General features: G+C 45.3%; 1 protein-coding gene across 1 annotated transcript in view; it reads right to left on the bottom strand.

Annotated features, from left to right (window-relative positions):
- Positions 1 to 2885: 2885 nt before the first annotated feature.
- Positions 2886 to 18392, bottom strand: part of LOC144146988 (uncharacterized) — a 68488-nt gene continuing 52981 nt past the window's right edge. The window contains exons 9-15 of the mRNA XM_077678983.1: positions 17213 to 17378; positions 15610 to 15689; positions 12532 to 12645; positions 8949 to 9069; positions 6121 to 6313; positions 5268 to 5410; positions 2886 to 4205 (exon numbers count right to left, since the gene is read on the bottom strand). Coding sequence (XP_077535109.1) covers positions 3912 to 4205; positions 5268 to 5410; positions 6121 to 6313; positions 8949 to 9069; positions 12532 to 12645; positions 15610 to 15689; positions 17213 to 17378 — 1111 coding nt within the window. The 3' untranslated portion in view covers positions 2886 to 3911. The remainder of the gene's footprint in view (positions 4206 to 5267; positions 5411 to 6120; positions 6314 to 8948; positions 9070 to 12531; positions 12646 to 15609; positions 15690 to 17212; positions 17379 to 18392) is intronic.

The following is an 18392-nucleotide window of genomic DNA, read 5'->3' as shown; positions in this document are numbered from 1 at the left end:
TTGCACCTTAATTATTCCCTTAATGAAACTGCAACTTACGGCTCAAATGAAATTTCGCTTGATTTTCGCTTCATGGTGGTGTGCGCACGGATGGACGCGGACGGGCATTGGGAGGTCCTAAGATACTCTGCACCGTTACATGCGAGGGAGTAAGTCGTTTGAATCTCGGGTACTAACTCACGGTCGTAGCCCAATGGGTAAGACGACTGACAGTAACTCTGTCTGGTCTACGTGACACAGGCTTGAGTCCTGCCGGTGCCTGTGGGATTTTTTGCGATTGTAAATGCTATGCGCACGGACGCGGACTGACATTGTGCGGTCCTAAGGTACTCCGCACCTAAAAATTAGTCGAGACACTCTCGTATGCTCACGTACTATGAGGGTGAAATCCCCAGGATACTTACAAATGTTTCGAAACTGCAACAATGCATTCACTCTTCTTTCTTCGCTTACGTTTCTTCGTCTTTTAGCGCGAATTACTTCAGCAAGCCGACAGATAACAAAGACCACAGACTCCCCCAGATTCCGGGTTCTGAGCGGCTGGAGTACAATAGTACTACTCGCGGGAAATCAAGCTCAACTGTCACGCCTTTTAAATTTCCAAGTAATAGTTTTGTGAAGCCGGCGCGTTGGCCCCTCAAAGCTCACAATTGCTGGCCAATCCCCCCCAAGGGGTTCTGAGTCGCGAAAAAACGAACTTCGAGGAAAACTTTTGTTCCACCGCTACAAACGCGCGGGGATGGCATGGTAGTAACGTACTCGGCTTCTACTCTAGAGACCCGGGTCGAAATGCCATGTGAACACCAATGTGTGTTTCATTCTTTCCAGTGGCGCCAATTTCCTGCACTGTACAACTACAAACATAATGGCAGGCTTTCGAAGACCTGGAAACTTAGAGCTTCCGCCCTTAAACACCCAAGCAGGATGCTTGTAAATGCTACAATTATGATATACTGAATCGAGGGCGTCGCTGAACAATTTTATTTTGTGGAAAAATCTCAACGGGTTGTGGAGAAATCGCTTCTGAATGTCCTGTTGGAACCAATGAATTCCTCCACCATTTTTCTGGGAAGGTCCTCAGTTCCTCTTCGGGGTTTCCCGTATTACACAAGCCGCGGCGGTCATCATGGTCCCACTCAGCAGCGCACCCTTTCCCCATTACGCCGGAGACCCATCTGGAGTGCATACCTCTCCAGGGTACAATAGGTCGCGGAGTCCTTTGGGTCTTCGCCACCACCTCCCCCTGACCCAGCCGTGAATTTCTCTCTCTCTCTCTCTCTCTCTCTCTCTCTCTCTCTCTCTCTCTCTCTCTCTTTCTCTCGCTCGCTCGCTCGCTCTCTCTCTCCCTGTATATCCCTCTCTCTACCCTTGACCACCAGGACGGCGTTGGTCAAGCGGCCACCTCTGTGACAGAACAACGGCAACCGTCACCAGTAGAACATATCGTTCACAGCGGCGTTGCAAAAATGAACGGATAAAATTTTCCGCCCGTGACATAACCGCCAGACAGGCTCTTCCTGCACTCTTATTTGTCACCGCTATAAGTTTAGTAATTGACTGCCTCGAAGCTTTCCATTCATCACAGCCTTTAAACCATGAATAGGCCTGGGCTCTCATGTAATCGCTGTTTGTGCAGGCTCTTAGCAACTGCTCGTGTTTCTGCTCTTGCCATGTGACATGCACCCTACGTCTTTATATATATCAGCGTGTTAAGCACTGTCCGAACTCGTTTAGGACTCCACTTTGCCGAACCATTTCTCCCTTTACACTACAATTACCACGGAGATTGGAGCTTCTGGCCTTTCTTTTTGTTTAAGGCGAAGACCGGTGATGGCACTTACCTGCTTACTTACAAAACAAAATAAAATGATTCCCGCCTGCGGGAGAACCGAGAGTCATTTAAGAAAAACTGCCAACCTCGAACGGCGGCGCCACGGGGCAAACGTGCGGTGGGTTTCGCGGAATGCTGGAATATATTCTTAGAGTCGGTATACAGTCATTCGCAACGAGTGAAGGATAAAAATTTATCTCCAGCCCATTTTGCTGCCCCCTCTGGAATGCGGCAAACTTTTATCGATCTTGCCCTAGTTAATAAATCGTGTATCGTAAATACTGCCGCTGTTGCATTACCGTGCATTTTTACCTGGTACAATACCTATGCTACGGGAGAAAAAACTGCTTTCCATCTCAGCCAAAATTCAAGTGGTTCCGACATGGCGTTAAAACCAACGTGTCTACAATGTGCAGGAAGAATTGTAAATTCAAAGCCAATGGCTTGTGTCGACCGAGGTCTCTGATTACAGTTTTCGCTGTCCTTGAGACTTGGGATATTCTTGAAAAAAATTTCGGAGTTAAAACCCACCTAGGACGATCCTGCATAGCGAAAGCCACAACGTCTGTGCTCAAAATGTCTAACAATGCGAAAAAGACGTCGCCGATGCGTCAAGCGCTGGCTTGCGTTTGGGCACCGATGCAACCTTACAGCCCTCAGCACTCACTTGATTGTGATACCCCGCAGAAACGGCTGCAAGGAGAGACACTCTAATCCGTACGTTGATTATATGTCGGTGTGGTTCATTGCATCCCCTTGTCTTGCAGTAAACGAAACAAAAAATGCTTCACGAAATGAAAAGGACAAAAAAACTGACAAGCCTGCTTACTGCTCTGGGTACAATTTTTAGCACATGATTTAAATTCCTTCACAGAAACAAAGCTATAAATGACATTGTCTAGTACGATTGAACTTAAAGGATAGGTAGTCAGTCTGCAATTGAATTCTGTTGATTATCTTTCGTTAAAACAGGATTCAATACGTGCAGAGATTGATTAATTTTATTTGGTATATAATGTTTCACGTAACCATCTTCATCTGCAATCTCCAAGAATCTGTAAAAATGAAGGAGCAGATCACACTAGATTAGAAAATAAGTTTATTTTGTTGTAGATGTCTTTGTCTGGGTCCTATTCTATTGCGCTTCGTGCTACAAAATGACTTTATTAGTTATCCCAACGACTAGTTATAGCTGTTTCTGTTTGCGTAGTGAGCGTGCGTGTCTTGTATTCTACAATAAAACAATTCTCACATAGCACAGCATGAACCTGCGCCTTGTAGATGTTCGACTTTATTGCGAAACGATGTCTCGCATTTGTGTTGACGAGTGATGCATAACAAGTCCTTCTAAAGCGTTGGTACAGTAACAAACTGTGACCCCGTGTTTATAAGAAACTCCTACTTAATTTATGCTCGCGGACTGTGACGAGATTTAAATCTAGCGACATTGTGAAGGTTTGCAACGTCTTGGGCGCTTTTTATTTTTTCAACACTTCACAACAGGCAGTTATCCCGACTAGGAATTGACTGCTGTAGAATGATAACTCTTTCCTTCATGTATGAATTCACTAGCCCTAACCAGTTTACTTATACGCTGTTATTGTAGGGGTGACTTTTGGAGGGAAATTGCTCGTACGGTTCATGATAGACTACTACGAAAGTTCGAGATGTATCTGCATGCACGCAACCAATTGAATTTAATAAGTGCTTCCGGGAGTTCTTACTATCCCTCTTCACTTAATAACCCCAGAAAAAGGCTTACAGGGGAAACAGTGCCAACACGGCTAGAGACAGCAAGATCAAATTATTTCTAGTGGTCTTTCGAGCATAACCTATGTTCAGCGATATCCTTGCCCAGATGGTGAAACGTCTGGGCGGATACACGACATTCACGACAATTTTTCTAGAACTCTCCCTGTTTTGTATGTGAATTTCAAAATTGCTACGGGCGTTTTCTTTTTTTTTTTTTTTGTGGTGGTGGGGGGGTGGGGGTGGAGGGGAGTCTTTAGCACGCCCACACAGGACTGCGCAACGTGCACTTCAGTCTCTCGGCCTTGAGTGTGAAGTCCCAAATGAGTGTTCACAGATGTAACACCATCCCCTTGAGCGAAGATATCCTCTGCAGCGTCTTCAAGCCATACTGCGGCGGCTGCTCCTTTGTCGGCGACGGCGGAGCGTCAACGCCCAACAGTTCGGACAAAAAGCGCACTTTGCGGTCGCATTCGTCGAAAGAGCTCCTCCGCCTCGCTGCCTCACGTCCGATGGCCACTCTTCGAAGCAGGGAGCACAGTGACTGGGCCGGTCCGTCGCACATCACGTAAAACAGCAGAGCAGCAGCATAGCTGAGCGCTGTATTGGCCACAAAGTCCCGCAACTGCATGAATAGAGAAATGAGAATTCACAGCGGACAGCATTGGTGGCACCGAGGTGCAGTGGCTTACAGCAATAGGAGGGGGAAAAATTCAAACTTAATTCGTAAAAGCCACTTTCAAATTTCTGCAATATTCATGCCAACGAACAGAGGCACGCAGGGTGACGTCCCATCACTTGACAAGACTTATTGAGAGTAGCTGTGGGGTATAGAAATCGGACACGAAATTGTTTTCCGCCCCATAAACTCAAATGGCTTTTCCGGATAAGGTGCAGTTGCAATGAACAATTGTTAAAATTCCCGCTGATACACGTTATAAAAACCCTTTGCTCTCTATAGTCTTACCTCTTTGTTTCTCTGTTCTTGGCAATACATCGAAGCTATGAAACGTTTAAACCGTCCATGCCAACAAAAGAAAACTCCATAGGTAGTAATTGTTTTCTGTGAACTCCGGAAGTGCCTCATACTCAAGTTTCTTTTTTGCTAGGTGCGTCTGTTTGGGAATCATCCTAGAAAACCAAAATAAGTAGCCCCGCGCCAGCTCTGCCTATGGGGGGGCGATCTCAGCATCGTTGCGTACGCTAAAGGAAATATACTTGTATATGCGTCTTCCCTTTCAGCACTGCTTCGTTTCGTGGCAAAGACGCCTTTCCGAACACACTCTTGCTGATAAAACGCCTGTGTGAGTTTTTTTATTTTTTCTTCTACGTCTTGTCAGTCCACCAGTGCTATAAAGTGCTGTACGCTAATCAGTTCGTTGATTCGTTTCTACCTTGCCTATTGCTTGCCTGGTCGGAGAGTTTCTTTTCACATTTCACACTCTCGGCGACTTGATATAGAAAGATCAACTGCTATTTCTGGAACTTCTAAGACACGGGAGAAAGGAGCGCACCACTCATAAAGCCCTTAACCGTGTTAACACATTCCATAGGTCACGGTTACTGCCCGAAGTGTATTACAACAAGCCCACCCCGTATAACAAGATGCTTTTTTCACAGATTCGTAAATACATAACGTCGTGCCTTGAATCATCAAGGCTAGATGCTGGTAAAGTTGCAGACTTACCATAAACGCCTGTCCAATCTCTGGCGTGTTTCGAGGGGAAAGGGAAGCATGCATAGCGATCATCCACGAGCACAGGTATGCCCCTAATGAAAGACGACCAAGTGCAGATACGGTGCGGCACTCCAGGATGTAGCGAACTAGTCCTGCAAAGGGACATCGGGAACGGGGAATAAGTTCAACCTGACGTGCACAGTGCCGAAGAAAATAGGAATGGTACTGTTATAAACTAGGGTGTCACGGATAATTGGCGTTAGGAACTCCAAGTGAGCATAACTGCCCGAACTGTGCATGAGCGTCTTGTAATTTAGCGATGAAAAGGTCAATTGTAATACTTGTAGTATCATATTTTTCTGTCGTTACACAATTTTAATATCTGTGGAAGCAAACGGTGAAGGCTGTTTACCCAATACAAGTTGGCCTAGTGGTTACAAAATTACCCGGCTTAAGATCACCAAGTCAAGATATGTTATTCCTTTCACAATTATCGAAATATCAACTAGAGGATCACATTAAAAAAAAGAAAATCGTCCACGTCAAAGTTTATGTCTATAAACGTGCCTTGAAGTACAATATCTTTATGTACATACGTTCTGCGGGTTTTTGACAGGAATAATTGCAGAGTACGCAGGAACAACACGTTTCGTCTGGCCACCATTGTACTATACCATTTTACTCTTAATCATTGTACTCTAGCTGAAGTTGTGTTACTGTTGGAACCACTACAACCATCGGGTTGTGTTAGCGTTTCAAGGCATAAAAGCTAGCACTTTTTCTTCGCGTTTTTTCTAGTAACATATTCTGTTGGCGCGTCATAGTGGCTGGTTCAAACGCCCTGTCCTTGCAAATCACTCACCGGCCTTGCACGTGGACGCTGCCCACAGCACGAATGCGACGGCTCCGCACCATGCCAGTCGCAGGCCCACAATGAATATGACTGCAGCACCAGCGGACGTGGGATCCAGCACCCAGGACTTCCAGATGCAGGGGTAGAATGCGCCCCACACCAGGATGGTGGCAGTCAGAAGCCACAGGATTCCTCGCATGCACTGCATCATGTTTCGGCGTGAATACTGTAGTCACTTCCACATTTGTTTAGCCATTTTAGGGCCAAGGCGTTATATGCTCGCTACAAGAAAAGGCAACTGGGGCGATATTTCAGTGCTCAACAGATGTTCATAAAATGCGCCATCAAGCACGTCCCTTGCCTCAGAATTAATACACAAAAAAGGAGCCCATCATGGTCAAAAACTGGGCTTGTTGTTATATGTATGTTTATACTGATTGAACAGCGCGAACTTGGCGGGGCAGAGAGACTACAAGAGGACCGCTCGTGTTGCCTTCACTTTGTCCCGTCAAGTTGGCACTTCCCATCAGCAGGAGCGCACGCCCCGTTGCTAGGCAACGCGGGGCAGCACTGAGCTGCATGGAAAAGAGGAGAGTGATGCGGCACAGCAGACGACAGGCAGGGCTCACCTGGTAAGTGAAAGAGCGCGTTTTGTCAGTCGCTTTGTTCGATAACAGCGCTCGTTAAACTTGTGTGCTCTGATTTAGTGCGTGCCTGCGCAAGTAAGCATGGCAGTGCTATGGCGTCCGACCCCCCCCCCCCCCCCTTCACTGCTACTGGCCAGGGCTGCAACCGCTCCTTCACTCGATCTTCGCCCTCCTACTCTTCCCTCACCCACACTGCGGAATGATTTAAACCCTTAAGGGTGTAAATAACTGTCTATAAATAGCACCCTTACGCTTTAGCAAAAGCCCAAAAGAAAACATTCTTTATGGAGTTTTGTCGTTTAAAACCCCTTTACACCCTGGAAAAAACACAATAATACACCCTTTTAACAGCGGAGCTGTTGTTGCTGGTCGTAAGTTCACCGCTTCGGAAAAAAATACCAAGAAAATGCCAAGCGCTCATGAGCGCGTGCCTCACGGCTACCGCCAGGCGCAGTGGCTTTAGCAAAAAAAAAACTGGCAAAAATCCCGAGGAGCGAGAAAGTGGCGTGCCTCACGGTGACCGCCGGGCCCCCGATCACGCAGTGGCTTTAGCAAAAAAAAAAAAAACAGGAAAATAAACTCCAGCGCTGTCGTCAAGCGCTACCACGCATGTAAAAAGTTCAGCTCTAATGCTAAAGCCCAAAAGATACCCTGCTTGGGAGAAATCACCGCGGCCGCAGAATTCTCTAGAAGCAATTATGGATAATTGGAGACATAGCTACGAGTGTATACTTCCCGAGACGACTTGCAGATACCGCCGCCGCTCGTCGAGTTGATTACGAAGAGCTGGTGGAAGTCCACAATCCTAAGGATGACTTTGCATCCACCACTCGCCGCGAAGAAGACGACAATATTTTCGACGCATATGACGGCGAACACTGGCAGCGAAACTATGCAAATAAACAATGATATTAAACCTTAACTATTTGTCCGGCAATACTCACCATTGCCGAACAATTGTCAGCTTCGCCATTTAAGTTTTGCGCGTGAGTGCAAGCTTCCGCGAATTTGTAGAGGGTGTTTTATCAATATTTAACCTTTGTCAAGGATGTTTTTGTAGGAAAGAAAAACACCTTTTGCAGGTGTGTAATTAACAATTGAACACCCTTTAAAATGATGTATTCTGTTTTTGCTAAGGTGTAAGGGTGTTACAGACGATCAAATACTCTTAATTAGGAGTGTCCTCCTTTGCTTTTTCTGTTAAAATGTAATGGTGTTAGTCATAGGTGGTGATTTACACTTTTAGGGTGTAAATCGTTTTACAGCACACCAAAAAGCCCCGGTGCTTTGCTCGACATAATGTTACACTCTCTTCAGATGCTGCAGCTTCGTCTGCATCTCTTGGGGGCCGAGAAAAATGGCGGCGCCCACAATCACCAGAAACCACTTCGATACATAGAAATATTTAAACAAGCATTTAATTCGCAGGGCTATCATGCTTTTCTCCCTTGCAGTCTTAACTGACTCTGCCGAATTTCTTTTAGATGTGTGCCAGGAAGGGCGTAAACAAAAATTTGGCCTTCCAAACACCAAATACTCTTAAGAGTGCTAAATTTCGGTAAACTAGTAACCACGCCTAGTGTCGAAATAAATGCCCGAAAAGACAAGCCTGTTTCTACAACGATGGAAGTATAATAAGGAGGTGATGAATTGAAAAACAAAATCACCTAAAATTTAGTCGAAAATGGACACCTTTAAACGCTCTAACAAATATCTATTTTAGTTCATAAAATCTGTGTTAGAAATGAAAGAGAAAATTATTTTACGCAGCATTAACTACTTCAAGAACTGTTTTTCTTACTGTTCCTTTAAAAAACTCAAATTCTGTGCGGAAGGCTCAGCTAGCAGGGCACCTAGCGATGTACTTAGCACAGTAGGTACATAGGACGCAGACAGAGTGTGGCGGTGCTAAACGACACAGTACCGGTCCAATGTATCTAGGAAAGGCCACCAAAACATACGTGTACGCTGCCTACCTACACGAAACGCTTTCGTACATACTAGTTTTGAATATGCGGACGTCATTGCATTTACAATGCTCTTTCCACCTTTTCCCCATGAGCAACCCTTAACTTAACTTTATGTTTCATCAAATATTAGGTTGCGCCCGCGCGCTGGTGTACTCAGTTTCTGTGGGAGGTACCAGACTCAAGCAGCAGTATTCTTGAGGACAAAAACAATACATCTCACCTTGTTGCTATTTGACTTCCGAGCGCTCGCCATCCAGTTATTGAAGAGCACACCGATGATGAAGGCTGGTAGGTGAAGGAATGGGAGGTACACTATATTTCCCAGAGTGCTCGTGGATTCCCTGGAAAATTAATCAAGCGCCGCTCATTGTGTGCGTAAATTTTCCATCTGCACTGTACACCTATCTTACAGAGAAAAATAATGGGTTCGTATAATTCGTCGTGTTTTCTTTTTTAAGGCCAAGGAACACTAATTTGTACAAAATACGAAGCACTTAAGAATTCTGATTCCGCCTTTCCGTGACTTGAGATAGCCACTCACTATCTATAATCAGAGCCAGTGACATCACTGGACTGACTAGAGTGCTATTGTCTTTTGCGACCGGGTTACAGAATTTCATGTTATCAAGACCACAATATTTTACAATTTCTCAAAAATCTCGCACCAATGAGGTAAGAGACACCGTGTTAACGCAAGACAAGAAACTGACATCTAAACAAAAATTGACGCATCATCTTAACAATGCGCCGCCAATGCATGCGCGGTGCTCTTAGCCGGACAAAATGCGAAAATAAATAAGCATTCACCGTTTTTGTGTATAAACCATTCAAGCCCGAAGTAGTCCCGTTATACAGGAATGCCTCGATTTACGACGACACTGGTTAATTTATGCAGGTCCTCAAGCACTCGGGTTTTATGCGGCCGTTGGATGCTGTACGCGTTAAATTTAAAATACAACACCCGGCTGAGCTGATATCCAGTGAAAAGAAAAGGTTCGCAGCAAGGTCGAAGCGATGGCCTATATTCACGAAGTGCCCCCCAATATCAAGGAGTTCACTTAGTGGCTTGTTGTCCAAATAGCTTTTTAGCTTCGCGTCAGTTGTCAGAACAGGGCACAAAAAAAGAAGCACAAAAAAGAAATGCATCTGCAATGTTACTCCTGTCATCGAATACGTAAGTTGCACCCCATATGATATCACAAATACTCTCTTCACGTGTGGCAAAGTTCATATATGTCAGACGAACCAATGCATGAATTGTCTAGTGTGCCAGCACAGTGCGCTGGCAATGAGGGAATCATGTATCTTTTAGTGTAGTCAGTGTAACTGTGCGACGCTCTTTGAAACTTTGACGATATTGGGCAGGGGAGAAAGAAATCTGAGTAAACAATTTTCAACTTTGTCATATCAGCCAACAAAATTAAAAAAAAACCGTGGCCATGTTTCTTCTATTTCTCAAGCAATAAAGACATCGCCTTCTTAAACATATAGCTTCAGTCATGGGGTTTAGAAACAGAAGTAGCGTATGTTGTTTTGTTTAATTTCTGTCACTAGGAGCATTGTGCCCGCGTCAGCTGTTGATAGTTCCGTCGATGTGTTTATAGTCAATTATATGTCAGTTGCTTTTCCCTCTTATGTAGTGTCTCATCTCTCCTACTCGTTTTCATCACGTTTTTTCCCTGCTTTCCCTGAAGTATCATTAGGTAGGTATGGAAGCGCCCTTTGCTGGTTCACTACGTTAACAGCGATGCAACATCGGCGTCAAATGAAACGCGAACATGAAAATATGAACTAGAACGTGCAAAATTGAAAAATACTGTTCGTAGAATTCATATAATGGCTTGCTATTGGTATGTTTGGAAACCCACTTTTCCCAACTTTGTTTTCATAACTAAGCCACGCATCATTTTGGCTTGCATAGAAAGAAATCGCGCTATTTGTGTGTTCAGGTTCATATTTTTGTGTTCGCGTTTCATTTGACGCCGATAGTACCTAGCACAGAAGCTACATAGGACGTAGACTGAGTGTGGCGGTGCTGAAAGACATGGCGCCGGTCCAATGTATCTAGGAAAGGCCACCAAACCATACCTGTACGCTGCCTACCTACACGAAACGCTTTTGTACTCTTTACAGCTCCCACCGCGCAGTCTGCATGGCGACACTGGATAAAACATGACTTGGAAATTATTGATAAGATCCAAGGCATTCCGGACTAAGTACACCTGCCATTGGGCGGGTGTTCTAATGACTGAGCCTAGTGAAGCACTAGAGCCCTAAAACAGCGAACTAAAAACTGCTCAAGCAAACAATCGCCCACATTAACGCATTGGCAACGCAATAAAGTTTATTTATCCTCATCATCACCACCAAGTACCCCTCGCACGCAGCAACACTTCTCGACATAGCACTTCATAGAACAAAGGACGCTCTAGGAGAAAAAGGCAAGCAAGACTTAATCATGCGGTCCTTACGTGTGTATTCAAAATAAACTTAGCCTTGAGTGGGGCAAGGAATTGTGTATACAGTCCAACAGTTCACGCTACGTCGTCATTTCATCACAGTGTAGTGTCTCGCTTACTCGGTCCGTCGGCCGGTAGCCACGAAACAGTAATCGTCGTTCTCATGGGCGTTTTCACCCACGCAGCAGGTTAGCCAAGAAGCTATAGGTGTGAAGATATGTAATTGCCACCATCGCCATTACAGACGCGTCATTTTTGGCACCATAATTGACAACCGCCCTCATTGCCTTCGAAACGTAGGGGACTTGTCTGCGATGACTGTTGTCATTCTGCTAGTCATCTTTGTGGGCACTGGAGGTTGGTCAAGAATCTAACTGTGGACGAGTTTAATTGCAATTGGCACCTACGCGTGTAGAGTTTGGCGCGGCGACGAAACACGGTTGTGTTCAACTACTCAGAGATCGTTGGATATCAATTTCCACGGCACTGAGACAAACTGAACTACATCCTGGGCTGCTAAGGTGCAGCAACCTCTGTAACTATGTTCCAACTACTTTTGACACCTCCAAATCTGCAAGTTAATTAGACATTGCTGATTTTATGTCCTGGCGCAGGAGCTAGCGACACAGCTGCGGCGTAGATGTCTTCTACGCTGACTCTGGAAGCAGCAACAAAAAGGTAACGCAGTGTCCTCTGTACCAGCGGACACAAACCCTTTCAGTGAGCATTGTTGATTATCATTCGATTACTAGGCCTAACTCTCATAGGGATAGACACCACTGACATATTTTTAGTAGGAAGAAATTTTAGTTGCCTTTTTCATTAACAGACTATTCATCGACGAATGGTCTTTTGAGGAGTTGACCTTGATCCGACAGGAATGCAGAGGCCATGTCAAGTGAATACTGGGACCCTGGTGCCTCAAGAACTGCAATAGCGTCCCATTTTAAGGGTGTTTCCCCCGACAAACATTTCACCTATCAAGCCCATGGTAGCTATTCACCTAAAAAGCCTGCTTAGGGTATTTTGCCTTGTAAGCCGCAGGAACCTGTCAGTACAAGAATGGGATAGAGTTAAAATGTACCGCCTTTTTAAAGAGACTAATGAGCTACGCGTTCACTAACGCAGCTTGTCTTTATTGAAAAATCCTTTCGAACGTTGCCGAAAGAAAGCTCTAGGTTCAGGTAGCAAAATAGGCTAATCAAACGCTTCTGTGGAGGCTCTGTTTTCCTCTCTATTCATACCAGTTCACATTTTCTGGTCTTTCCCAGTGGTTTTGTGACTGGAAGTGCTATTGCTACACACACAGAAAATTATCTAAACCCGCATGCACGTGAATGTTACCTCGTGCTGATGGCTACAGGAGGCAGGTAGCTTAGAACCGCCACGACGGCGGACACTCCGGCCACAGCGCCGACCCCAATGAGTCCGAGCAACGTCGGCGCCACTTTCTTGAACCTAGATGAAATGCAGCAAACCGAAACGCAAGTTAATTTCATCACGGGTCGTGAATGGGGGATTACACTTAAGAGAAATGCGCAATGCGGAAGTTTCACTAGTGTTTGACTGCTGCAATTTTTACGTGGTTGCATTTTGCCGAAGCTTGCGCCCATACATCTGTGAGTATGAGTCATTTCTTGCTTGCTTGTTGGCAAATATATTTTTTTCATTTCGTCTCGGTGGGGCACATCAATCAGCCATTACAAAACTGTACCCGAAGTGACAAGACTTGAAATAGGCAGAAGGGCGCGCATATTTGAAGCTTGAAATAGCTTGCGAGAAGTGGTCGCTATTTGATTCTACTCTAAACGCAGCCTTACCGTTCGAGGTATTCGAAGGTTTTTGAGGTGGTAGAGTTTTTTTTTTTTTTTTGATATTCGAAGTTTTCGAACGATAGAGCATTTATAGTTGGCTCTGCTGCACGACATACCAACTTTCAAGCTTCACCTCATGGCGCACCCCTCTTGGTGGCTTTTCCGCCCAACCCTACAGCATCGCAAAAAAGCTTAACACCGGCAAGCCTTTCACGAAACAAGTGCATGCTCATCCCGATGCATTTTACAAGTAGTGGAACGCTACGTGTGTAAACTTTATAATCTAAAGTGAAGTTTTCTGGCAATATACTCGTTTGCTCTTGGCCCGCAAGAAGCGACCGACTCGACAGGAGTCGGCCACGGAGGGCGCGCCGGCGGTGTACACTCTTGCCGCTATGCCCCTGCCCCCAATGACTTGCGCTCACCGAAATCGCTCCATGTGTTTACCTCTTAATAGCTGCGCATTCCACGGTACAAAAGCCACTACCGTTTTCAGAGTGACCTCAATTTGGCTTGTTGATTGTTTTGGAATTACCTGAACACTATTTCATCAATACAGGCTATTGTGCATGACCCCCTCTGATAATCCGGATACGAGTTGGCACATGTTACTACGTGCCTCTGTGTTCGTGTCGGCACACACAAAATATATGCCGCCAGCCCGTAGTAATACCTTCGGAGCTGGCTGCGGAGCTCTTTTTTTTTTTTTTTGCTTAATGCAAGCAAATTGAATAACACAAGCCTATCCCATGCAGGTTTCGACGCTGCGTTTTTTTGTGGGCCGACTTCGACAAATGTCTTCCAGAATTATTCTCTGTTCATTTCCGCCCCCACTTCACTGAGGGCGATGAAGTTACTGTGAGGTATTAAACATTGCTTCTGGGTAGTACAATAAGCTAACAGAATATCGGTACACTGGTTACTACGGGAGCACATCGGAACACTGTGTAGTATGAACGAGATTGGGTACACTGGTGATTACGGGAGCACATCGGAACACTGTGTAGTATGAACGAGATTTTAATACGCAACCGCTGCCTTTTGAAGCCAGTAGGCGGCAGCGATGGCGACGCCTGCTAAACCACCGAGGCCACCGAGGCCGCTGGCGGCGGTCTGACGTCGCTTCCGTGCAAGCATTTTGGAACCCCTCAATCTTCACCCAGAAGCGCCAGTCATTTGACCTGGTTCCCAAGAATGAAAACTACAGAGCGTCCACCTGCAGGTGTCGCCGCGGAATTCACCATCTTCATCTTGGTATCTATGAGCTCAGTTATGAAATAACGCTGTTCTACGCCGTCAACCTTTGCTGTGTAGCACCGCTGGAACTCATCAAATTAACCAACGAAAATAACGTTCTGAACGAGCAGACGACAGACTAATGAAACGCCCCCTCCCCCTCCCTCTCCCGTATGTCCACACATTCACCATGTGATCACTCGCGATCGCGCTCAGTTTTATGGGCCACGTTTACTATGACTGCTTTAAAATCAAAAGGGTGCCTTAACAAAAATAATGGATTCAAAGAGTGACTGAAATAGTTAGGCCGAACAGTCCTGTGCTGCCTGGAATGATGGCACAGCGCTGTGCCAGTGTTGCGAAGTAACGTCACCTCAGAGTAATTTCTTTAGTGTAACCATGTCGTAATCACTCCCAACCAACCAAAATGGTGTCATATATTTGGGTGCTTTACGTTTTCTTTCATCTGCACGCTGTGTGCTCACATTTTAAAAAAGAATTGCTCATCTATGCTACACACCCAATGAGATCCGCGGCAGCAGACCTGGGGATCACAGCGGGGAGAGGGCGATAGGGGGCGGGAGGGGGGAGAGTGGCATTGGAGCGATGTACTCCTGTACTACCAATGCGCGGCAACTCTAACCTCTTACATCCTCAGCGTCACCACAGCCACTCAGAAAATATAGACAGCGGTAGGCTTCTTTACTTTCAGTGATGCTCTGTCATGAACCTCCAGGTTGTAGGCCCTAATATCGATACAGCTTGTTTAAAGAATCGTACCACCCCACTCGCAATCAAGGCGCCTAATTCCACTTCAATTCCTTTCCTACAACCGTCGTGCCAAATGTTTCCGGGGCATCGAAATGGTAGAATGATTCCGGAGTTTTGAAAATTTTCGAGTAGTAACTGCGCAAAGCTAACACTGAAAACCGAGTATGGTATTATGTTCCACACTGAGATTCAACTTTTCTTTTAACCTCGCCCCTAATTAAACCTTTCACTCATGCCAAAAAAGCTGCATTTTGGATAGGCCAAATGATCGATAAGCGTTCATAGAAGAGCAAATAAAAACACAAATAAATATGACGAGAGCAAGAACAATGTTAATTTACTTTTCCATGTCCTCGTTCATTGTGATTGTCGTAACAAATAGCAAAAGGCGTGCTTACTTCCGGTAATCTAATGTGCCAATTCTTTTGAGTAATTTATTGCTGTTATGGAATTGCCGCCCCTTCGAGCTATACTTTTAAACACCGCTATCTCTTCATCTAATCAAGAAAAAAGAGTGTCGAAACCGTAATTGTTATTTCAAATAACCAATTTTTCTTCTCCAGGGCAGATGAATAAAAATTTGTTGTTTTTAGTTTCTCACCTTCTAACCAGCACGACGATAGCCGAGAGAGTGAAGAATATCTGCATCTCACAGGATAGGAGCCACAAGGGGTCGTAGCACTGCAAGTTTTCAAGAGGAAAGTAAAGATTACGGCACGCACAAGTCAGGTTAAATTCAAAGTACAGAGAAATTCTAGGCAGATTGTGGTCAATTGAAAATGACCACAGCTTCAACACGCCATCGCTGTAACTGACAAAAATGCAGCCCAGGGAGTTTATACTGGAAGGCTATCCCCTATCAAATTCTCTATTTCGTTCCTCCGAGTAGGATACTCAGCGAACACCACCTGATGACGAATCCTGCTCTTCTCAGCGTCGTGCGAGTAGAAACAGGAAAAAAATAGTGGCAAATCCACGTAACACTGGCACCCCACCAGCCCTCAAAACATTATAAACCACTTGCGGCTCTCACTGCGACATCGATAGTGTCATTCTAGCACCAGTATTCCACATTGTGAGGTGCTCTTTACGTTTAATCAGTCACGATTAAATATAACATGTGGTGATACGAACCATGCATTCCTACGATGAAACATGACGGTTCCCATTGCAAGCTGTAAGCCGAAGACACACAAAATAACTGGAACCAGGCAGTGAAACGGTGTCTTAAAATACAGCCCGCCGATCAAGCAATGCGATACCACATTCATCTTAGCCTGTAACGCTTTGCGAGTACATGTTTTTAGTGGAGCCGTCGTAGTTTACCTGAACGAGCAGTTACACAAGAGTTTAGCACTGAAGAATGTTTAGTTTCTTTTTATGTGATTGCTTGTGTGGTGTAACGCGCCGACGCTTCACAGGCAATAAGGCACGCCGTGGTGGAGTGCTCCGGATTAGTCTTGACCACCTGGGGATCTTGAACGGGCCCCGAAATCTCGAACACACAAGCGTTTTTTCCTTTCGCCTCCATCAGAAAAGTAGCCGCTGCGGCTGGTAATCGAACCCTTGTCCTCGTGCTCAGCAGCAGAACGCCTTAGCCACTGAGCCACCGCGACAGGTGTAGGCTTAGTTTTTTTTTCCTTAAACGGGTCCTGAAACACTTTTCAAAGCAAGTAAAGAGAACATTGCTGTCGTAAGGCGATATGTTCTTCAACGGCACCCTTAAAGGGTATAACATTATCGTATAACATTAACATTATCATTAAAAGTATAACATTATCGCGCAGTGAAAACCTAACAGGCTCGCTAGAAAGCCTGTGACCCTTTTGCTATGTTATTGGAATACCAGCCACCATTCCGCATGTTTGCGGATTTTGGGGCAGGGATTTCTTATATTCATGAACATTGCGCCACCATTGAGTTCATTCTCTCTGTCCGATGCCTATTTCATGAATAAATAACCAAGCAATAACGGCGTGCCATGACAGTTTTTGCTAGCACAAATGAAAATTGTCCTTGTCGAAACTGGTGGCAAGCAGTTTTTGTGTAATTTTGTTTACAAGGGCTAAGGGCGCTCTTCGAGCACAAGCGGCATAATAATAGCGTGTACTAGCAGCACTCTGCGCGCAACGTTGGGACGCGGCGCGCAAGCAATAAGTCTAGAGTAAAATGAAATATCTCACAACCCATAGACATGCACTCACGATGTTCTCGTGTCCATGCAGGTTGTTCATATGAACGAAGACATAACCCCATTGCTGCTGGCAGACGCCGGATAGGCGAGGAAGAACACGATCGGCTGCTGGCCCATCCACGAACAAAGGATATAAAAGGAAGGCGCCCAGGGTAAAAAGCGCCGACATTGTGAGCCTGAAAAGCACAGTGAAATCCGGTGAGAAGCATAGCTGGATGCGCGGCTGTGGGATATCTGGCATTACAATAGCACGGGAAGGTGAACTAGTTCATGTACGAACGGAAGCAGCGCGACGGACGGGAAACAGGAGAACAGGTACAAACATTTGCGCTGTACCAATCTGCATGTACAACTGTATGAAACAATCAGCCCAAGTTTCAATACGTGTTTAGCTGAGGTAAGCGCCGTCCTTTGTGTCTCCCTTTTATCTACGCAAAATGTTTCGCCATTAACATTTGGCAGACCCGTGGCTACTGCTACGTTGACAAGGAGAAAAAATGCTGCAAACTACAATTGGATGGGATGCAATAAACTAAGAACATCACACTTTCACCCACAGGGGCATGATCACTGAAACGACTGTTTCGTAAACATCTGCTGATGTCGCATAGAAGCTCAGTTGTAGCGGCAAATCATTTTATGACCTTGCGAGCACTGCGAATGTTTCCAGCCAGTAAATATAACTTGTGCAGCCTAATTATTCCGCCAAATAGTTCGCCTGTTTGTAGAAAAAAATAAAAGTATACAAGTAGTAAACAATTCACATGCTAAAATAGCACAATTATGTCACATACCATTATTTGTATTTCGGCAGCCAGCTATGGTACTTACGTCTTGGAGCCAATTTCAGCTAAGTTGAACTGTCACTATGTGCCATAGGTATTCACAAACAGCGTGACCAACGACAAGGTGGCATTGCTGACCGCTAGTAACAAATGTGTCTGACTTTTTTCTTATCGGCGACTAGGACGTCCACCGGCCTGAGAAAAAAATTCCTTCCTTAATACACAGGAACAGCAAATATTCCAACCATGAACACTGCGTGGTGGCATGCCAGATAAGGTTCAAAACATTTGCAAACTGCACACGCCTTATGTTCCTACGAAAATTTCTCATCAAGCTATTCTACGAGAATGCGATACTTGAGGTGGCGGGCTTTATCTCGGGATATTGTGAATTCCTGTGTACAG

This window comes from Haemaphysalis longicornis, unplaced genomic scaffold (assembly GCF_048455015.1).
Source record: "Haemaphysalis longicornis isolate Haplotype H1 unplaced genomic scaffold, Haemaphysalis longicornis Haplotype H1 scaffold_7, whole genome shotgun sequence".
NCBI classification, from domain to species: Eukaryota; Metazoa; Arthropoda; class Arachnida; order Ixodida; family Ixodidae; genus Haemaphysalis; species Haemaphysalis longicornis.
Note: the sequence above shows the minus strand (reverse complement) of the source record. Positions and strands in the feature narration are given on the sequence as shown.